Genomic DNA, 17,400 nt, shown 5'->3' with positions numbered 1-17,400 from the left:
AGGAGATACTATTCTACTGTGTACCCATCATCACGCCTTGCGAGCTGTTGGACTGCCAGCAGATTACTTCAGCTCTAAAAACCGAGACAATGAAGTACAACAAAATTAATCAATTTAAGCTTGATTAGGAAAGAACACCATGAAATGGTGACTCCTTTGAAATATGAGGGTCTGAAATACTCCAAAACAAAAAATAAAGAGCCTAATTTCAGTTTAAAGAGAAGAATTTTTTTCCAATTCAAACAGTACACAAAAACCAGGCTGTTGTTCCCCTGTAGCTGCCATCCTGGATTATACCAAGCGCCCAGGAAAGCAGGCAACAAGAGGTGGGTCCACGTACATGAAGAGGGAGAGAAGAAGGAGGTGAAAAGCATCACCAGAAGTTTAGAAAAATCCTACAAATAGCCAAGTATTTTTCCTTCCCTAACTTCCTTTTACCAGATAGTTCCTACGATAGAGACCTTCACAGACAATTAATTTCTGGGATGATTTATCAAGCTACAAAACATTATCTGTGGTCACCTCTACTACAAACTTATGCACACATGACAATGTTTCCCAACAAGGTGGAAGATTCTGCAGTTAGTCTGAGCACCCCCACTAAACTGAGATCAGCATCTTTCTGTGGAAGTCTGCTAGCGATGGAGAGTTCACAGTGATCTGCTCTTGCAAAAAGTCTCGAGGACCACTGACTTCAGCTACTTCCATATGAAATATCATTCTAAACACAGGATGAAGTCAAAACAGTGTAATTGCCCAAGCAGAAAAATCTGAACTCCTTCGCTGGCATACACTCCCTCAGTTGTGGGAGACTGATTTATTTTATCCACCTCGTAACACATCTTCCTTTCTGTCCTCTCATACTCGCACACTTCAAATACTGAATAGACACGAACACATTTCTGGTACTTCCTTACCCTGGCAGCCTGAGAATGACCAATGAGTCAACATGTTAAATAATCTGTGAAAAGTCAGCACGCCACTTCAGACCACAAGATAGCTGGCCTGGCCTTTACAAAGCTGTAGGCACTGTTGATGGGCACCACGAGATGGCTAACGCTGCACAGCAAAACAGTAGGTTTTGACAGTTAAAACTGCACACAAAACCTAACTTTACATTGAAATACAGTTTATTTTCTCAAAGGCAAGCAATACCATTTGTCAGTAGGTAAGTGTTAAGTGTCAGGCAGGAAAACTGTACATTTTCACTCTGGGCTGCAGGATCCAAACCGTTGGAGAAACATAGTGGAAATCTTTCACTATACAAAGAGATCTAGAATTGAGCACAACATAAGGTGAAGAAACAGCCATCCCCGGGATGCCAAAGGCAAAACATTAGCACCAGATTTTTTCAAAAAGCAACAGTATAGCTATTTACAGATTTACACATAACATTTGGAGGCAGCCATCTTCAGGTTCCCAGGGCGAGAGATTTTCAACACAATTTTAAAAAAGGAAAGGAAAGAATGGTGTCTACGCAACTGTTCTGTGAAAAGGATAATATATATATATAGCATTCACAATATTGCTACCTTTTATCAGAAAGATCTAAATCAAAGTACTGTATACAAACACATTGTAATTATATTATTATTCACATTTCACATACACATTTCAGAGTAACCACAATACGTAAAATTTTTTAAATGCCACAGATAAAACAACGCACACTTTTCTCCAAGCTAAGAGACAAGCATAATTTATTTGGGAATTGTTTAGTTTTGGGTTTGTTACGGTTAAGGGATAAGTTTAAGGACAAAGGGATCACTTGTCCTAGGAACATAGCAGCAAATAACTGTGAGATGCCAGAGACTACATTTCTGAACTAGGAGGAAGAAACTAAGGGCAGCTGTAGGTCTTGTAAAAGGGTAGCTCCACCTGACCTCAGCCGATACACATCAACATAATTTCATTAAGGATTTGGTCCAGGTGTACAAAGTAGTGCACTATAAGGGGAGCAACAGTCCTTTTGATGTTTGCATCTGTCTGTACAAGAACCAGTTCCAGAAGATTTTTGCTCCCCAGTTCCCCAACTCGCGAGGAATTTGCTGATCAGCACCTCTCTGGTTCTCTCACTGCAAAAGAGAGGATTCAGGTACAAAGGACAGAACAACTTTTGTGAACGCTGCCACTGCAGGAATACTGGGAAGAACTATTTTCTCTCTCTTTTCAACACCTAACTACTTGTATTTTCAACCTGCTTAGCTATGGACTGGCATTCACATCCACCTCAAAAATGGCTTCTTGTTGGGCACCTGTTTGCCTACGGAGAGAGAAATGTTTTCTGTACTACAGTGTAAATGGCATATACACAGTCATCCAAGACTCTCCTTTGCCTGCAAAACTTTATCGTAACATAGAACTTGACATTTAGACGCTACAGAATTTCTCTGTAGCTATCTGAGCAAGTCAGCGTAACCTTTTACTGCGCTAAAACACGAGTTAGCACCGCTTTTTAGAGCTACTGGAAATCATCTGTTGTAAGTCAATGGCAGTGTTACCAGAACACAACCAGTAATCTGGTACTGTGAACTAGCACCCTCTCATTTATCATTGTGCAATGGAAAAAAACAACCAAACAAAACCCACTTAGGTTCACAGTTACAAAGCAGAGATGCTCCGAGTAACACGCAGTATTTACATGGCAGAAGTTGTTTATATTGTGTTTGGTAGTCTGAGAAAGAGGGAAGAACGAACAGCACTATGTAGGTAGGTCAACTGCAGTATAACTTCACCGTCTACGTGAAACCATCACAATGTTCAGCAATCAGAACAACTACAGCAGCAGTGTCCTTAGCCTACATTTACTTTCATAAAGTGTAGCGGTTTTCGGGGAAGAAGAATAAAAACATGCATAGAAAGCACAAGAAAGAGCAAATGAGCTTTCAAAATAATTTAGATCAGGAAATGTTTTGAACAAAATCAGCACAGTACTTCCAGCCTGTTTCTTAAATCAAGTACAACTTGCTAAAGAAAATTGCTTGCATTGCAGTAAGAAGGTGTACAACTATGTCTTGCAAAATAATTTTTTAAAAAAATCTTCAGCAAGGTAGCCATTAGGTGATTTGCAAGCTGGTTTAAGAAGTGTTTAACTGAGACTGTAAAATTATTTTCTGCAAGGGGAAAGTGCCATCCTATATACAGTATTACAAAAAAGGTGTCTGATGCCACAGGATCAGAGTGACGCTACAGTTCAGCAATCTGAATATATTAGCTATAAGATGCACGCTTCCCCTATTTAATGTGTTTAAAAAAAAAAATTAAAAGCCACTAAATTTAGAGCTCCTAAATTTGTGTGCATTCATAAATTGCTGTTGGGTTTCCCAGCAGTCTGTACAGCATCTGCACATAAAGAAAGTGTACAGCCTATTCTAAAAACCATTGTTGTTTGCATGCACAACTGCCACAGACTTCCAGCTTACTGAGCAGAAAGGTTAAGAGTGTATCCTTTTTCTGTGGAGCTGTCTGTAAGTTACGCAATGAGAAACAGCTGTAGAGTCCAGCAATAAAAATGTGTTCTGAAAAATTAAATACGTCATCCCAAAAAAATGAAAGAGAACATTATTGCTGTTGTGAGAGCTATTTTTCTCTTGTGCACTTGTTTCTCTACTGGACACTCAGACCAGCCAAGATGCTCCTTTGTATACTTGGAAATTCCCCCATCCCTTCCGTCTTGCCCAATTTTCACATCCTTGGTCCAACTCAGTCCTCTTATTTGAGCCGTTCAGGTTGGAGGCTGTCGGTCAGACACTTCAGTTGCTCTTCCCCCAGCTTGATCTTGTCCTCAAGCTCTCGCTGCTCAATGATGAGGGCCGACTTCATTTTTACAAAGTGCTCGTAGTCCGCTAAGTTCTCCTCACTCAAGTAGTTCGCCAAAATGTCAAAGACAATGCGCTCTCGACGATCCAGGTTTTCCTTCAGTTCTTTTGCATCTTCGTGTTGCTGGGTCAGCAGCTTCTGCTTCTCTACCAATGTCCGCTTAGGAGAAAAGAAAAACAGTTAAAAATTGACTGGGTTCACCAGGCTGGGACAACATCTTTAGTGTGTAAGTCTGAAGTCTGTTTAATCTGCAAAGACAAAGACTTTCCTGAATAATCAAGAGAGGTGGAATAAGACTGCTCCTTAAAGGGTAGTCTAATAAAATGCATTAACAAACAGGAAAAAAGAAGTAGGGAATCAACGAAAGATGCACCATAAATTTCTATTGGCTTCAACAGCAAGAACTTCAAAGACTACTTTACTGTTTAGTAGTTCGAAATAGTTCTATAAAATCCAGTTGCCTTTGAGAAACGTCCAAGTTCTCCAAATTAAGACTTCACTCGGCAACGACTTACATCTTCAGTACGCAGCACCAAACTTCCACACTGTAACAGCTGTGGTTAGAGAAGCCATTAACAGACTAATTAAGGGAACAATTTATTCTTGCGCAGCTCCTGACACTGTGGTATTTTGCAGTTCTGCTGCAATGCACAAGGCTTCTCTATGAGACGTTTAGTCGTGTGGTCTTCAGATATGAGCAAGAGCGAGAGCTGGGGCAAGACAACAGGAGGGAAGTACAAAATAAAAAAAAAGCATCATCTTCCCAAAAGGGCTGTAAACTTCCTGCTTCGTGCAGGAAAAAAGGAGGTTGAATGGAGAAACACACAAAGAAAGCAGACAGGAGCCATGTCCCATTTACGCATCTGTACGAGCATTAAGGATGAGGTACATCTCACCCAACGTCATCTGTCTACACAGAAGCCAGCCACACCTGAATCGCTCGGCTACACTCCCTTAGCAGTGTATGGAAAGAAAGAGAAGCATTATTAATCTGACCTATTTCAGATGTCTGCCTAGAAGCGATTGCCTTTTTCCAGCGAGAGCATGGCTGGTCTACTCTGCTGTCATGAATCCCTGTACAGACTTCTGAACTTAATTAAAAAGTTCCCCTAAGAGGTACCGCTCCATAGCTGTCGGCTTTGCTTCAGAGATGAATTTTCTTCAAGAACCGATGTCTTCCAATAAACCACAGTCTGTTCAAATAAATGTGTCCTTTTTTTCATTTGGACTTCATGTTAAATCACACATGCTATAATAAGCCTAAAGGATTTACAGTAAAGCGTTTTTCTAGACTACAAAATAGACTACTTTCAAGATAGAACTATGAGACAAAGGGGGATACAGACGTATCGGTCCGGGTTGCACATGTATCCTGTGCTGCCTCTTTTTCTCTAGACAGCACAGTGCTCAGAGAGTAAAATGCTTTCAGACTTGCACTCTCAGTGTACTTAAAATATAGAGCCTAGATTAACTCAGGATTCAAGACAGCTACGGAAGACAAGCCACAGAAATCACACATGATTAGGAAAACCACAGTTCAGTCTTCCTTTGAGCATCTGCCAGGGAAAAAATCCCACTGCAAGTTGCAAGCAGAACCTTCTGCTGCAAAGAGATGGAAGTACTCTTCTCCTAAATTCACCAGGGGAACTAGCAGCGAAGTCCAAACTCGGGAGCATGGCTAGACCGCTCCCCAGGGCAGCCTTGCAGCTTGTGTGTATGCTGAGAAGCAGAAGAAGAATTAGCCAGAATCTGAGGAACACAAGAGGGGATATATCAGCCAGCTGGTGGCTCAGTTGTAGAGATACCTGCCTAACCTTGGGATGAAATAGCTCTGTTTTTCAAGCCATTTTCTATCATTGTCACCAGACCCGAGAACAATCAAATGTTTAGTCCTTCATAACAATTCCTGAGATTTAAGTTGTACGGTTTCTTCTTACCAAACCTATGGCATGACTTTAAGATGAACATGAGTAACCTGACAGTTCAAGGAAAGTAAACACTACTTTCGCCATGAACTTTGCATGACACCTTAGCACCTCCGCCCTCGTGGAGGTTCAGGGAATTACCTGAGACAAGTCGGATGCAGAAAGGTAGAAGGCAAATGAGACACTTCTTGTATTTGCTTTTACCTCTGTCAAAGATGACAGACACCAGAAAGCCTGTTTCGAAGGGTAAAGTGAAATACATGGTGGCAAGGTCAAGACACCATTCTTCAGGAGGTTCTTTGAGCAATGACTCACCAGGCCTAAAGGCGTAAATGATGTCAGATGGTGTTATCTGACTGACTTCAACCAACCAAAGCCAAGCAGAATGCAGAAAATTTTTTTGCAGTTGGCACACAGGCCATCTGAAGGTCCTCTGATGGAATAATCTTTGGCCCTTTTTTTTCTTTCTTAAACTGCTATCCCTGGTACTTGTCCCTAGTCTTGCAATAACAGGTCTTGTGGGTTTAGGCACCTGACCACATCTGTGGACTGCTGGTTTAGCACTTCAGGGTTCTCAACAGACCCTGGCTTTGATTGATAAGGAAAGTAATGAGAAGACACTGGTCTCACTGTGTGGAAGGAAGGGGGCTGGTAGCTGTTTCAGATGAAGCCTCTTTCAGAAGCTAAAATTGAAATACCTGATAGTGTTCCTTGTGGCAAACGAGACCTACGATGGAGCATCTAACAGAATATTCAGCAGTGACCCGAGGGCTGGATCACCTCTCCTATGAGGAAAGACTGAGAGAGTTGGGGCTGTTCAGCCTGGAGAAGAGAAGGCTGCAGGGAGACCTTACTGCAGCCTTTCAGTACCTAAAGGGGGCCTATAGGAAAGATGCGGAAAATATTTTCAGCAGGGCTTGTTGCGATAGGACAAGGAGTAATAGCTTTAAACTAAGGGAGGGTAGATTTAGACTAGATACAAGGAAGAGATTTTTTATGATAAGGGTGGTGAAACACTGGCACAGATTGCCCAGAGAGGTGGTGGAGGCCCCATCCCTGGAAACATTCAAGGCCAGGTTGGACGGGGCTCTGAGCAACCTGATCTAGTTGAAGATGTCCCTGCTCACTGCAGGGGGGTTGGGCTAGATGACCTCTAAAGGTCCCTTCCAACCCAAAGCATTCTATGATTCTATGATTATTTGCTGACATACTGTTTATTTAGAAAGTCTGCTGAGCTGTTGGTGGTTCCTAGAAAGTGCAAAACTACAACATCAGCTTCAAAAAAAAATAATTTTAAAGAAACCAGTGATCACTAGGGATACAATCCCCAGGGATGGAAGTAATCTCCCCGGTTTTATTTACATGGTACATTAGTACCAAAATACCAAGTAGTACAAAATGCCAAAGGACAACCAAAAAAGCCACACGCGCCTGTTCAAATTCAAAGATAAGCACATGTAACCCTACATGCACTGTATTTATAGTCAAAGTACCCGGGGACTTCATCCATCTGAGAAGCATCTCTGCCCGTAAGATATACTTCTGACGTTACTATGGCAAGGCTTTGGTGCCAGTATATGAGAAGATGAATGGAGATTAGAATATGTTAGGGATCTGGATTTCTGTCAGTCTAAATTTGACAGCATACAATTTCTGACTGCCCTTAACTACATCACCTACTCACCTTCTTCCTTTTCCACACCTAGCTAATAAGCTATTTTTATCACGGCTCCCCAGCTGTGTTTCCTATATGCTCACATCATCTGGTAGCTCTTTCCTCAGCTAACACTCCCATCTTTAAACCCATTAGGCAACTGCAACCAGATTATAGAAAAAAAGAAGTCTAAAAAAGGATTACATTTCTTGAAGTTTCAGAAGCTTTGATCTGCCCTCTAATAAGCTGTCAAATACCTTCCCTTTGCCTCAGTCGGAGAGGGGTCTGGACAGCCATTAAGCAAGTTATGTTTAGCAGCAGCTAGGGCCAAACAGCAAAAACACAGCTTCAAACTAGTCCCAGCACTTGCTGGTTCTTACTGGTGAAACAGCGGAGCATGTTGAAGAAACATGACATGAATCCACAGCCTGTGGAAAAAATTCTTGTTACAACACTTAGGTGGACTGCTGGCATTTCAGTCCAAAGCTACAAGCCAAAAATCCCGCTTCACATTCATTTAACTGCAGAAGCTAAACTCACTTGACACCCCCCCCCCCCCCCCCCACTCCCCCCACTTTAGTTTAGCCTGTAAGTTTCGCACAAGTCTACACCTCTCCTTTGGTGCATATCTGTCTTGCTAGAGATCTGCTTCCCAGCTAAGGCCTGATGGCATCTTGAGCTAAACAAAAGGCTGCCAGCAGAGATGGGGTCCAACAGGTAAGAGCACCTTGAATGCTCCTGAAATTTTCACATCTGCTGGGATTCCTCCACATCAGCACAGGGCTATTCTGTTTGGGTAAAACACGTTTTTGAACGAAAAATTATTCTTGCAATGCCTCCTTCCTGCCCTGCCTCCCTATTTTTAAGAAGACTTGTCCTTCTGTCATTTCTTCCTCTTGTTCCTTGCTAGGCATTGTGGACGAAGCTGTAGTAGGTAAGAAACATTTTCTTTGTAACAACATTACAGATTTTTATCAAGATCCTTGCTGAGTATAAAGAAGTCTGTAAGCTTTCTGCATTACGGCACAAAGTGACACTCCTTTTCCCATCCTGAATTGTTAGAATATTTTTGTTTGCCTCCTTTTTATGCTCTTATCGGTAGTTCCCTTCTTTCTTTAAACTTTTGCCAAGAAGTCTGTTTTGCAGCATGTAGCACCCCAAACCACCACTTTTTCTCACCAAGCCACTTACAGTTTTAGTATTCCAAGCAAAAGTCAAGGCAAAAAGTTTTAAGAAGTGTAAAGAGAATGGCCTTATGGGATTTCTCCATTCAGTATCCCTCACCTTTAGCTCTGCAATTTAGAAAAACAAAAGCAAGCAGAAACCCCCACACCAGGTTCAGTAAATGCAGTGATATTACTATTGGCCTTTCTCACCCGTTCTTCTGGAGAGGTATTTTCATCCAGGTTATTAAGGGCATTTTCCACCCGGGCCAGACGACCCGACAGGGACAGCAGGAGGTTGACCACTTTGTCAAGGTCGCCGATAAACATCTTGAATTTGTCGAACTCATTTGGTTTGCAGACTTCTTTCACAATGGCCTCTACCTCCTCTCCCAGTATATTGTTTGCTTGGATGTCTTCCAGAAGTGTCTCCCGTGCTTCCCTCAGCACCTGCAGCTTCCTGCTAATGCTGTCAATAAGTTCTTGCTGTGAAAATAGAGGGAATGAGAATTATTAGCACTACTGCATTTTTCCCCACTTCTGAAAGTCACGTCAGAAACCTTCCATTTTAATACACTGAAACTCCCATGTGGCTTTGACAATGAGTGCGTTACAAATAAATATATGTGTAAGTATACGTCCAAGGTCTATACCTCCGGATTCAAAGGTTCAGGATGTATGTCTACAATGCTCAGCTTGAGACCTGTGTTAAAGCAATTTATCTTTGTGGCAAAAGATGAAGGACTTGACCCTCCCCCAGCAAGCATTCCTGCTGCTTCTTTCAACAGCTTCAAAGCCTGCTATGGAGCAGCATAAAGTACAGCACATCCTTTTCTCTCTAAATACCAGGTCCATAACACCTTTCTGAAGAGGTACACTTAGGAAGATAAACAGTACCAGGAAAACAATTCTGTATTTTCCACGTGATGCAGTTAAAACTAGGGCACTGTTTAGCTTTTTCTTCCTCTCTGCATATTATTAACATCCCTCCAACAGCAGTCCTGCCACTCTCAGAAATTCTTAGCGTTAAACACTACACATAATCATAATCCCTGCAGACCAGAACAGAGAACAAAATCTACTTCTGTATCGTACAAAGCAGCCCCGAGCGAAGCTGCGCAAAGTGGCTCCGCCAAGAGACCAAACAAGCATCTTCGGCTGTCACTGTCATATTCCACCTCATCTGCAGTCTGTTGGGGTTTCCCTGGTACAATCCCCCACTGCCTGGGAGGCACATGCCCTGGCTTAGAGAAAGCACGTCAGGTGCATCAGCAGCAGAGTCAGACCGAGAGCCCAGATCTCCTCCCTCAGCGACCTGGGCTCCATTCGTGCTGCCCGGCTACCTCCCTGCGCTTGGGCTACAGGGCTCCTTTCTTAACGTGTCCCTGAGCTTTCACTTGCGCACGAGGGGTGGAACTCAGTTCAGCTAGTCATCTACCCTAGCAGGAGATGAATCACACCCTAAAAATGCCTCACTCCTTTAAATGTAGACGCCTATTTAGTATTCAGCTATTTTCAGGTAAGAAAAATTCCCACAGCGTTCTTTAGACATACACCGCTTAATGTAATTTCTAAATGCAAACTACATCCTTTAAAATAGTCATTATGTCACAGTACCCCTTCAATTCTTTCTGAAAAAAACTACTCATGACATTCTTTAGGAACTACGCTTTCTCAATGCAAATCTGATTACAAGCCTTCATGACTACTGAGAAACAGACTGATACCAGCTACTGCTCTCAGACACCACTGAACAGTCATTGCCAGTTTCTTTTGGGAACAAACAAACGTCTGCCATCTTAACAGAAAGCAACTACACCCTGAAAATTTAACAGCCTTTTTGAAAGTAGAAATTCAACATACGGATTATCTGGGCTGGTTTTCTCCTTTTTTATTTAATATACTCAGGCCAGGTTAATCTGGATTTGGGTTAGCTGTTAGTGTGGATGCCCAAAAGATTAAGGTAGTAAGCAGTTCTACAGATGCCCGCTTTACTGACTGATTAATCTGCAGGATTTGATTCCCCCCCGCCATTTCTCTGAATGCAAATGCAGTTTGATTTGGATTATGTAGGTCACAGTGCTGCGCTCTCACTTCCCTCAGATGACATGCACAATGCTGCTGCTTTACCAGCCGAAACACAACAGGGTACCATTGTGCTCTGTGTTACTATCTCGAGTTTTTAGCTTCTGCAGCTGTGCGGCAGCTTTCTCGAAGGAAAAACAGCCATACGAGTGCTCAACGTTTACCAATCTGGTCTGACAATCCAGATCAGCGCTCTCATAAAGTTTATTTCTTTAAATTCCCCCAAAAAGCCATTTTTCCAGTAGCATCCTATTTAGATGTCCCCAGGCAGCTGAAGCTAGCCTCCAAAGGACCACTTTTGCCAGTGAGGCGGCCTTAAGTACTCGCCCCTCTTTAAGACTGTCATATCTGTTAAGAATTGGCTTATGACCACTGACTGCTTCCTACCTAGATGAAGCAGCCTTTGGATGCAGCAGCTACAGCTCACTATGTGCTTTTGCTAACCAGCAGAAGACCTGTATTACGTTCAATATCTACTGAACCAGAAGAGCTCCAATCTGCATCTTGAAACTGGCAGATGAATAATTTATAGCTGTGAATTCTGTACCAGTAAACAACAAAACAATAAAACCTCCTATTTTTACAGTAATTCTTGTTGATCTGACTAGCAACGCAGAAAGTAGCTCAGCAAAGTGCTGCTCAGGTGATTCACTGCTTGGCATGCTCCATGTAAATTACTCTGCTCAGCTCACCACCCCATTTCACGTGAAGTTCAGGCCCAAAGCAGAAGAAACTTGGTATTCTTCCATTATTTTTACACTGTTCAGGAGTTACTGAAACTTTTCTAAAGGCAAAGGGGCCACTTCTTACTCAGCCACATGTGCATTTTCCTTACTACAAAAAAAACATTCCTGTACTGTCTTTAACATCTGTTCAATATTTTATAATTGTGGTAAACCTACAATAAATTCAGTACGAGACACACATTCCACTCCTGCTAGCTGGGAATACAGGCATCATCCCAAATTAAGAAAAAAAAAAATAAACACAACTCTATATGAAATTCCTACACTTATTTCGAAAGGAAAAAAAAGCACCACACATACCTGGTTTGCAGAGCAGAGAATGACAAATATTACAATCATTCCACAGTGGACTGCAATTGAGGTATCTCATAACAGAACTGACCAATTTCTAGGAATCAAGGAACAGGTTCTGGGCGCATGCCTCCTCTAAAATAACTGAAGTCGTAAAGTGTGCTATTAAAGTGTTCAGATCCCTAACGATCCCTTGTTAAACTGTTGCCAGATATGTGAAGCTGGGCCAAGCTATATATTCTGGCTGTTTTATGAAGATGCCTTGACCCACTTGCCACAAGTTTTATACATTTTCTGACAAGATCGAGGATGAAAGCCCACTGAACTGAGTGGTCACATCCCGACGCATGCGGAGGAGCAGGCAGAGGAATAAGCAGGAGTGTGTGCGTGGTTATGACAATTTGTATATTTAGAGAAGAAGACAGGGGAGCTCTGCTAAAAGGCCTTCATGAAATATTTCCTATCTCGTATGACTAGTGATGTATACTGCAGCTGGGGGGATGGAGGGAGGAGTATGTAAAGGGTGAACATGATTTTCCTGTTAACAGACACCAACCTAAACAAATGGCACTTTTACTTATAAAAGCTTTATTATTTAGCTTATTGGGCAAACAAGAAAGGTTTAGTTTATTTATAGCACCCCGCCTCCCCCATACATACACTCCATAATTAATGAGAAGGAAACTAATTCTAGCAAGAACGATGAACGTGACCGTCATGTGTGGCACCAGATAAACCCAAATTATTCCAAATGCAGTGAAGTCCTTAATTTCTCTAAGTAGCACAGCTGTTGGAATCAGCAGCTGTCTGGCGAGAGGGTAAGGGCAGCTCTCCCGCTGCAGCCACGCTGTGCCCCCAACACCGCACGCTGCATTGAACTGTGTGATGCAGCGGGGGCAGAGGGAGGGAGGGAAGGCTGAGGGAGATCAGAAAAACCAGAGTGGTAACAGAAAACAGTACAGCCCCCACAAATGCAGTGGCATCCACGCCTGCACTGAAGCAGAGGTTGGAATCTCCTAAGGACTCTCTCATTCTTAGCGACTAAAAATATTCCTGATATTTAATTAAAAGACTTTTCTTTGGGACTGGATTACCAAATGCACCCTGGCAGTGGATTATTAAGCAGAGAGCTGATTTTAACAGAAACGATTTGCACACCATTGCATTACTGACTTAGATACACAGAGTTAAACCACCTCACTTTAACTGATCAAACAGACCATTTCCTCCAGCTTATCCGTACTAGGAACTATGATTAAAATTTTTTGTGCCAAATCACTAATGAGATGAGTGTGATGATTTTAACGTAGGACAACACTTTCTCAAACCACAGAAATACTATTACATCATCATTTTAAAACCCAGGGTATTATCTTGACCTGAGTGGAGAAGACTGCTTCCCTTGTGATGAGAAACTTCCCCTGACTCCATCAAGCTGATTAGCTATCTCCCACCACTACTGTTATTAACTTGGGAGGTAGGAGAAAATAGGGGGCAAAGTGGTTTGTTGCCCATAGAAATAAAAAAAGAAACAAAAAGTGAAAAGAGAAGGGTGTGTGTGTGTTTTCCTCCTCTCTCACGACACACCCAAATCCTAGACCTAAATTTCAAAAATATCAGCAACTAAAACCACTATCAATTACAGTGGGATGCATAAGCACTACTGATTCTTTGTATATAGCAAGTGAGAGAAATACACTAGAATCTCAAATGGAAGACAATATTTGAAAATAACCTCCCCAGAACTTTTCCCCTTGGGACGTTCCAAAATGCGTATCAAGCTGCAAAAAGCACCTAATACGAAGTTCCTAAATTCACAGTTGGACACTTCACAATGCCCCCTGCCCTTAAAAAAACCCCACAGGCTGATTTTCCAAGTGATCCTGCACATCTAGGCGGCCTTTTATTTAGGGGTGTTTACCTAGCAAATTCACAGTTAATGAAATGCACACAAGTGAGCGCCTCCCATCACACTTTTAGAAATTACTTTTACCTTCTTTTCTGACAAGTCATGATCCAGCTCATCTTCAGAATCATCCTCGCTCTGCTGCTGTTGCTGCTGCTCCTGCATGTCCTTCATTTTAATCAGCAGCTCTGCCTTTGGTGCAGATGTGCTGTAGTAAGTAGAATTGGTTGTCAGGGAGATGGCAGACGGCGCGCTCTGCTCCTCTTTCCTGGTAAAAAGCAAAAACTTTCATTAACTGCCTTGACATCCTAATCATGGAAAAGAAAGGACAACCATTTAGAGCCATAATTTCACCAAGCAAGCAGGAGGGTTCAACAGAAAGCCATTACCTATGGAAACAAGGATAGTCAAATACTGGTTGTGAAGAAAATTTTGTGAACTCAGCACATGCCCATCAAAAGCTAAAACTGAAGTAGTGCAAAAAACCTTTCACCATTACAACAAGTGAAATGGACCTAAGATATCTCAGCTGGAAACAAAATGTAAAGTTACGTTTTACTAAGTAATGCGAAGACCTCAGCATCATAGAGAGCATCCTTTCAGACTGCCAAATGTGGGACACTACAACATAAGTATTTACCTTTTTGATTATGGAATTACACATAAACTTCGCAAGAAGGCTCGAACTTCATTTGGTAACTCATACCAAGAAAACAAAAGACTCACAGAACATCGACATGGATAGAATTTAATGGAATTTTAATCTTTTACTTGTTCTCCTTCACTTCCAGGAAATGAGACCCCACCTGGAGTCCCGTGTCCAGCTCTGGAGCCCTCAGCACAGGAAAGACATGGACCTGTTGGAGCGAGTACAGAGGAGGGCCACAAAAATGATCCGAGGGCTGAAGCACGTCTCCTATGAGGAAAGGCTGAGAGAGTTGGGGCTGTTCAGCCTGGGAAAGAGAAGGCTCCGAGGAGACCTTACTGCAGCCTTCAAGTACCTGAAGGGGCCTACAACAAAGCTGGAGAGGGACTTTTTACAAGGGCATGCGACCGGATAAGGTGTAATGGCTTTAAACTGAAAGAGGGTAGATTTAGATGAGATATAAGAAAGAAATTTTTTGCTGTGACGGTGGTGAGGCCCAGAGAAGCTGTGGCTGCCCCCTCCCTGCCAGTGTTCAAGGCCAGGCTGGATGGGGCCTTGAGCAACCTGGTCTAGTGGAAGGTGTCCCTGTCCATGGCAGCTGAGGCTGGAACTAGGTGGTTTTAAGGTCCCTTGCAACCCAAACCATTCCACGATTCTATGAAATGCCTCATGCCCACTATAAGTTGTCTTTGTAAATTTTTATCACATAATAAAGGCTAAAATATTTTTCGTTCTCCATCCAGTTACTAGACCAAATGATCTTGGTGAAATATCTAATCACTATGAAACGGGAGAAGTTAATTATTCCTCAAGTTCTCACGCAAATAGTTTTCAACCAGGTCTCAGGAAACTTTAGATATTGTACAACACTGTACTTTTTTCTGTCATTAGTGGTACCATTAGCAGTATTATGCTTGACTGCTATTCTAATGGAAGAGTCTTAGAAAAGCCTCAAACCCCAACAGTAGAAGAACCTCACCTTCAGCCCCCTAGGAAAACTGACACACTTAGGACAGCAGCTTACAAGGAACCACTGGCCTACAGAAAGTAATACTCACTTCTCCTCCGAAATTTTTGGAGAAGGAACTTTTGGCAGGAGCTTCCTGCGCTGCTGAGCTTCTTCTAGGAGGTGTTCATCTTTAGGGAATATTCCAACCATCAGATCCATTGTTGTTTTTATTTTCACATTAGGATCTAGTATGTCTGCTAGAGATTTATCTCTTCCCACAATCTCTCTGGCTAGTTCCTCTGACTTCCAGTCTTCAAAGGTCTTCTCTTTGGCCTTTACGTAGCTGACTGCTGCCGTGGCAGCACTGCTGTCCTTCAAGTTGCTCCCAGGTTCTTCAGCTGGTTGAGGGTCAGCTGGTTTGGTTTTGGCTTCTGGCTCTGGCTCTACACCTTGCCTGGTGTAAGCACAGAATCGTGAATAGGATTGCTCAGAAGTGCTGAGTGTTTTAATTTGGTCCTTTTCCAAACCACTGGGTAAAGCAGGAGGCTCCATAGTGCTGGCAAGACTTTGCCGACTCTCCTTCTCTGCACTGCTCTCAGAATGAACTATCTTGATGGGAACCATTTTCACCGTAGTATTGTTGTCTATAACCCTTTCAATTCTGGAAAATAAGGAAAATTAATCTTTAGAAACGGAAGAATCTTGCATCTCAATTCTTATCTGCAAATCAGAGGGGAAGCCCAAATATGAAAAAAGGTAGATAAGAGATCTAGATAATGGAATATTCCTTGCACTGTATCTCAAACCCTAAATCTACATGTTTTCTTTTCTGCCCACACATTTTAAATAGTACTAGTTCATTTGTAAGTAATCCTAATATCAGCCTTGCACAATACTCACGGTACAGGACTTCTGCTTGTTTCCATGAACATGAGGGTCCTTTCTCAGCAGCCAGGCCCCAGATCTGAGACTGTGCTGCTGAACTGCCTTTTACCCCTTTGCTGCCACACATATGGAGGAAAACAAGCCTCCAGCAAACCTCATTGCCTCAGACAGATCGAACAGTGGCCTCGGCTTTTGGCCTGACAGGCGGCTTAGCTGCCTGGGGAGCTCATGATGCCCTCACATCAATTCCCAGCTCTCACAAGGGAAGAGACAACAGACCAGATGGGAGCATCCTGCAGGCTAGGTCCTTGCTGAGCTACAAGAATAAAAAGTAATCACACATGGAAGACCTGGAAATTATTCAAAGCTTAATTACATGATTAAAAAAATAAATAAATCTGTATTTGTAAAATTTCACACAAGATACAGAAGTTTAATAAATAGATTCCACCATGGTGTCCTAGCTTTCTACTTAAAGAAGAAAAAACAGCCACCAAAGAGGATAACACACAACTCTGGGTACTCCTTTTAAGGGAAGCTTACAGCAAAAATTCTGTACTGCATAGCACAAAGGGCCAACTTTGACATTCAGTGAGGCAAGCTATTTAAAGAGGAGGCTAACTTAGATTTTTAAATTAGACAATTACATGTTAAATAAGATTACTGAAACATCTATGCTCTATGTAAACCATATAAGAAACTGAAGTCTAGTTTGGTGGTTTTGAGTTTGCAGAAAGTTTAAAATTATTGTCATAATGTGGGTTTGGAAGCTCCATAGCCAGTAGAGGAACATTGCCTACTAGCTAAAATATCTGGTTTCATCTGGCTGGGTCGCTTGCCGCCTCTCAGATAAGTGACCAAGACATACTACAGCTCTTTTCCTCTAAGTGTGGGTGTGCCACTTTCCTTAAAAATAAACTTATACTTTATTGTGCTGTACTTTTGTTTCACAGGGAACAGCAAAATCTGTTTGACTTTGTATATTTCAGAAGTTGTATCTTCCATTTTAAAGATATATTTGCTTCTGCAGCCTCCCAGTAGGTATTCACTTTCCTCAACTGCTTTGCGGACGTGCTTTGGCATACTGATCCAGCCTTTGGGGCAGGTTTCCCAGCCGATGCTGACCCCCTCCACTTCTATTCTGCCGGGGTGTTTTCATTCAGGGTAGCTGTCGTTTTAAAGAGCTCGCTCCCGTGTCCGCCAGTCAGCCCCAGCTCCCTGCCTGCAGCTGTGGGCTCTCCTCCTGGCTGCAGCAGAGCTGGGCAGAGGCCTGCCCCTTCTTTTGTTTGCTTTTAAACAAAACCCACACCTTTTGCACTGCACAGACTCTG

General features: G+C 42.4%; 1 protein-coding gene across 3 annotated transcripts in view; it reads right to left on the bottom strand.

The window, feature by feature from the left end:
• Window positions 1-1,112: 1,112 nt before the first annotated feature.
• Window positions 1,113-17,400, bottom strand: part of SHROOM2 (shroom family member 2) — a 127,310-nt gene continuing 111,022 nt past the window's right edge. For all 3 annotated transcript variants that reach the window (XM_075428264.1, XM_075428254.1, XM_075428259.1), the window contains 4 exons: window positions 15,294-15,845; window positions 13,677-13,857; window positions 8,775-9,047; window positions 1,113-3,978 (listed from right to left, as the gene is read on the bottom strand). In XM_075428264.1, the coding sequence (XP_075284379.1) occupies window positions 3,712-3,978; window positions 8,775-9,047; window positions 13,677-13,857; window positions 15,294-15,845 (1,273 nt within the window). In that variant the 3' untranslated portion in view covers window positions 1,113-3,711. The remainder of the gene's footprint in view (window positions 3,979-8,774; window positions 9,048-13,676; window positions 13,858-15,293; window positions 15,846-17,400) is intronic.

The sequence above is a fragment of the Opisthocomus hoazin genome, chromosome 1 (genome assembly GCF_030867145.1).
Source record: "Opisthocomus hoazin isolate bOpiHoa1 chromosome 1, bOpiHoa1.hap1, whole genome shotgun sequence".
NCBI lineage: Eukaryota > Metazoa > Chordata > Aves > Opisthocomiformes > Opisthocomidae > Opisthocomus > Opisthocomus hoazin.
Note: the sequence above shows the minus strand (reverse complement) of the source record. Positions and strands in the feature narration are given on the sequence as shown.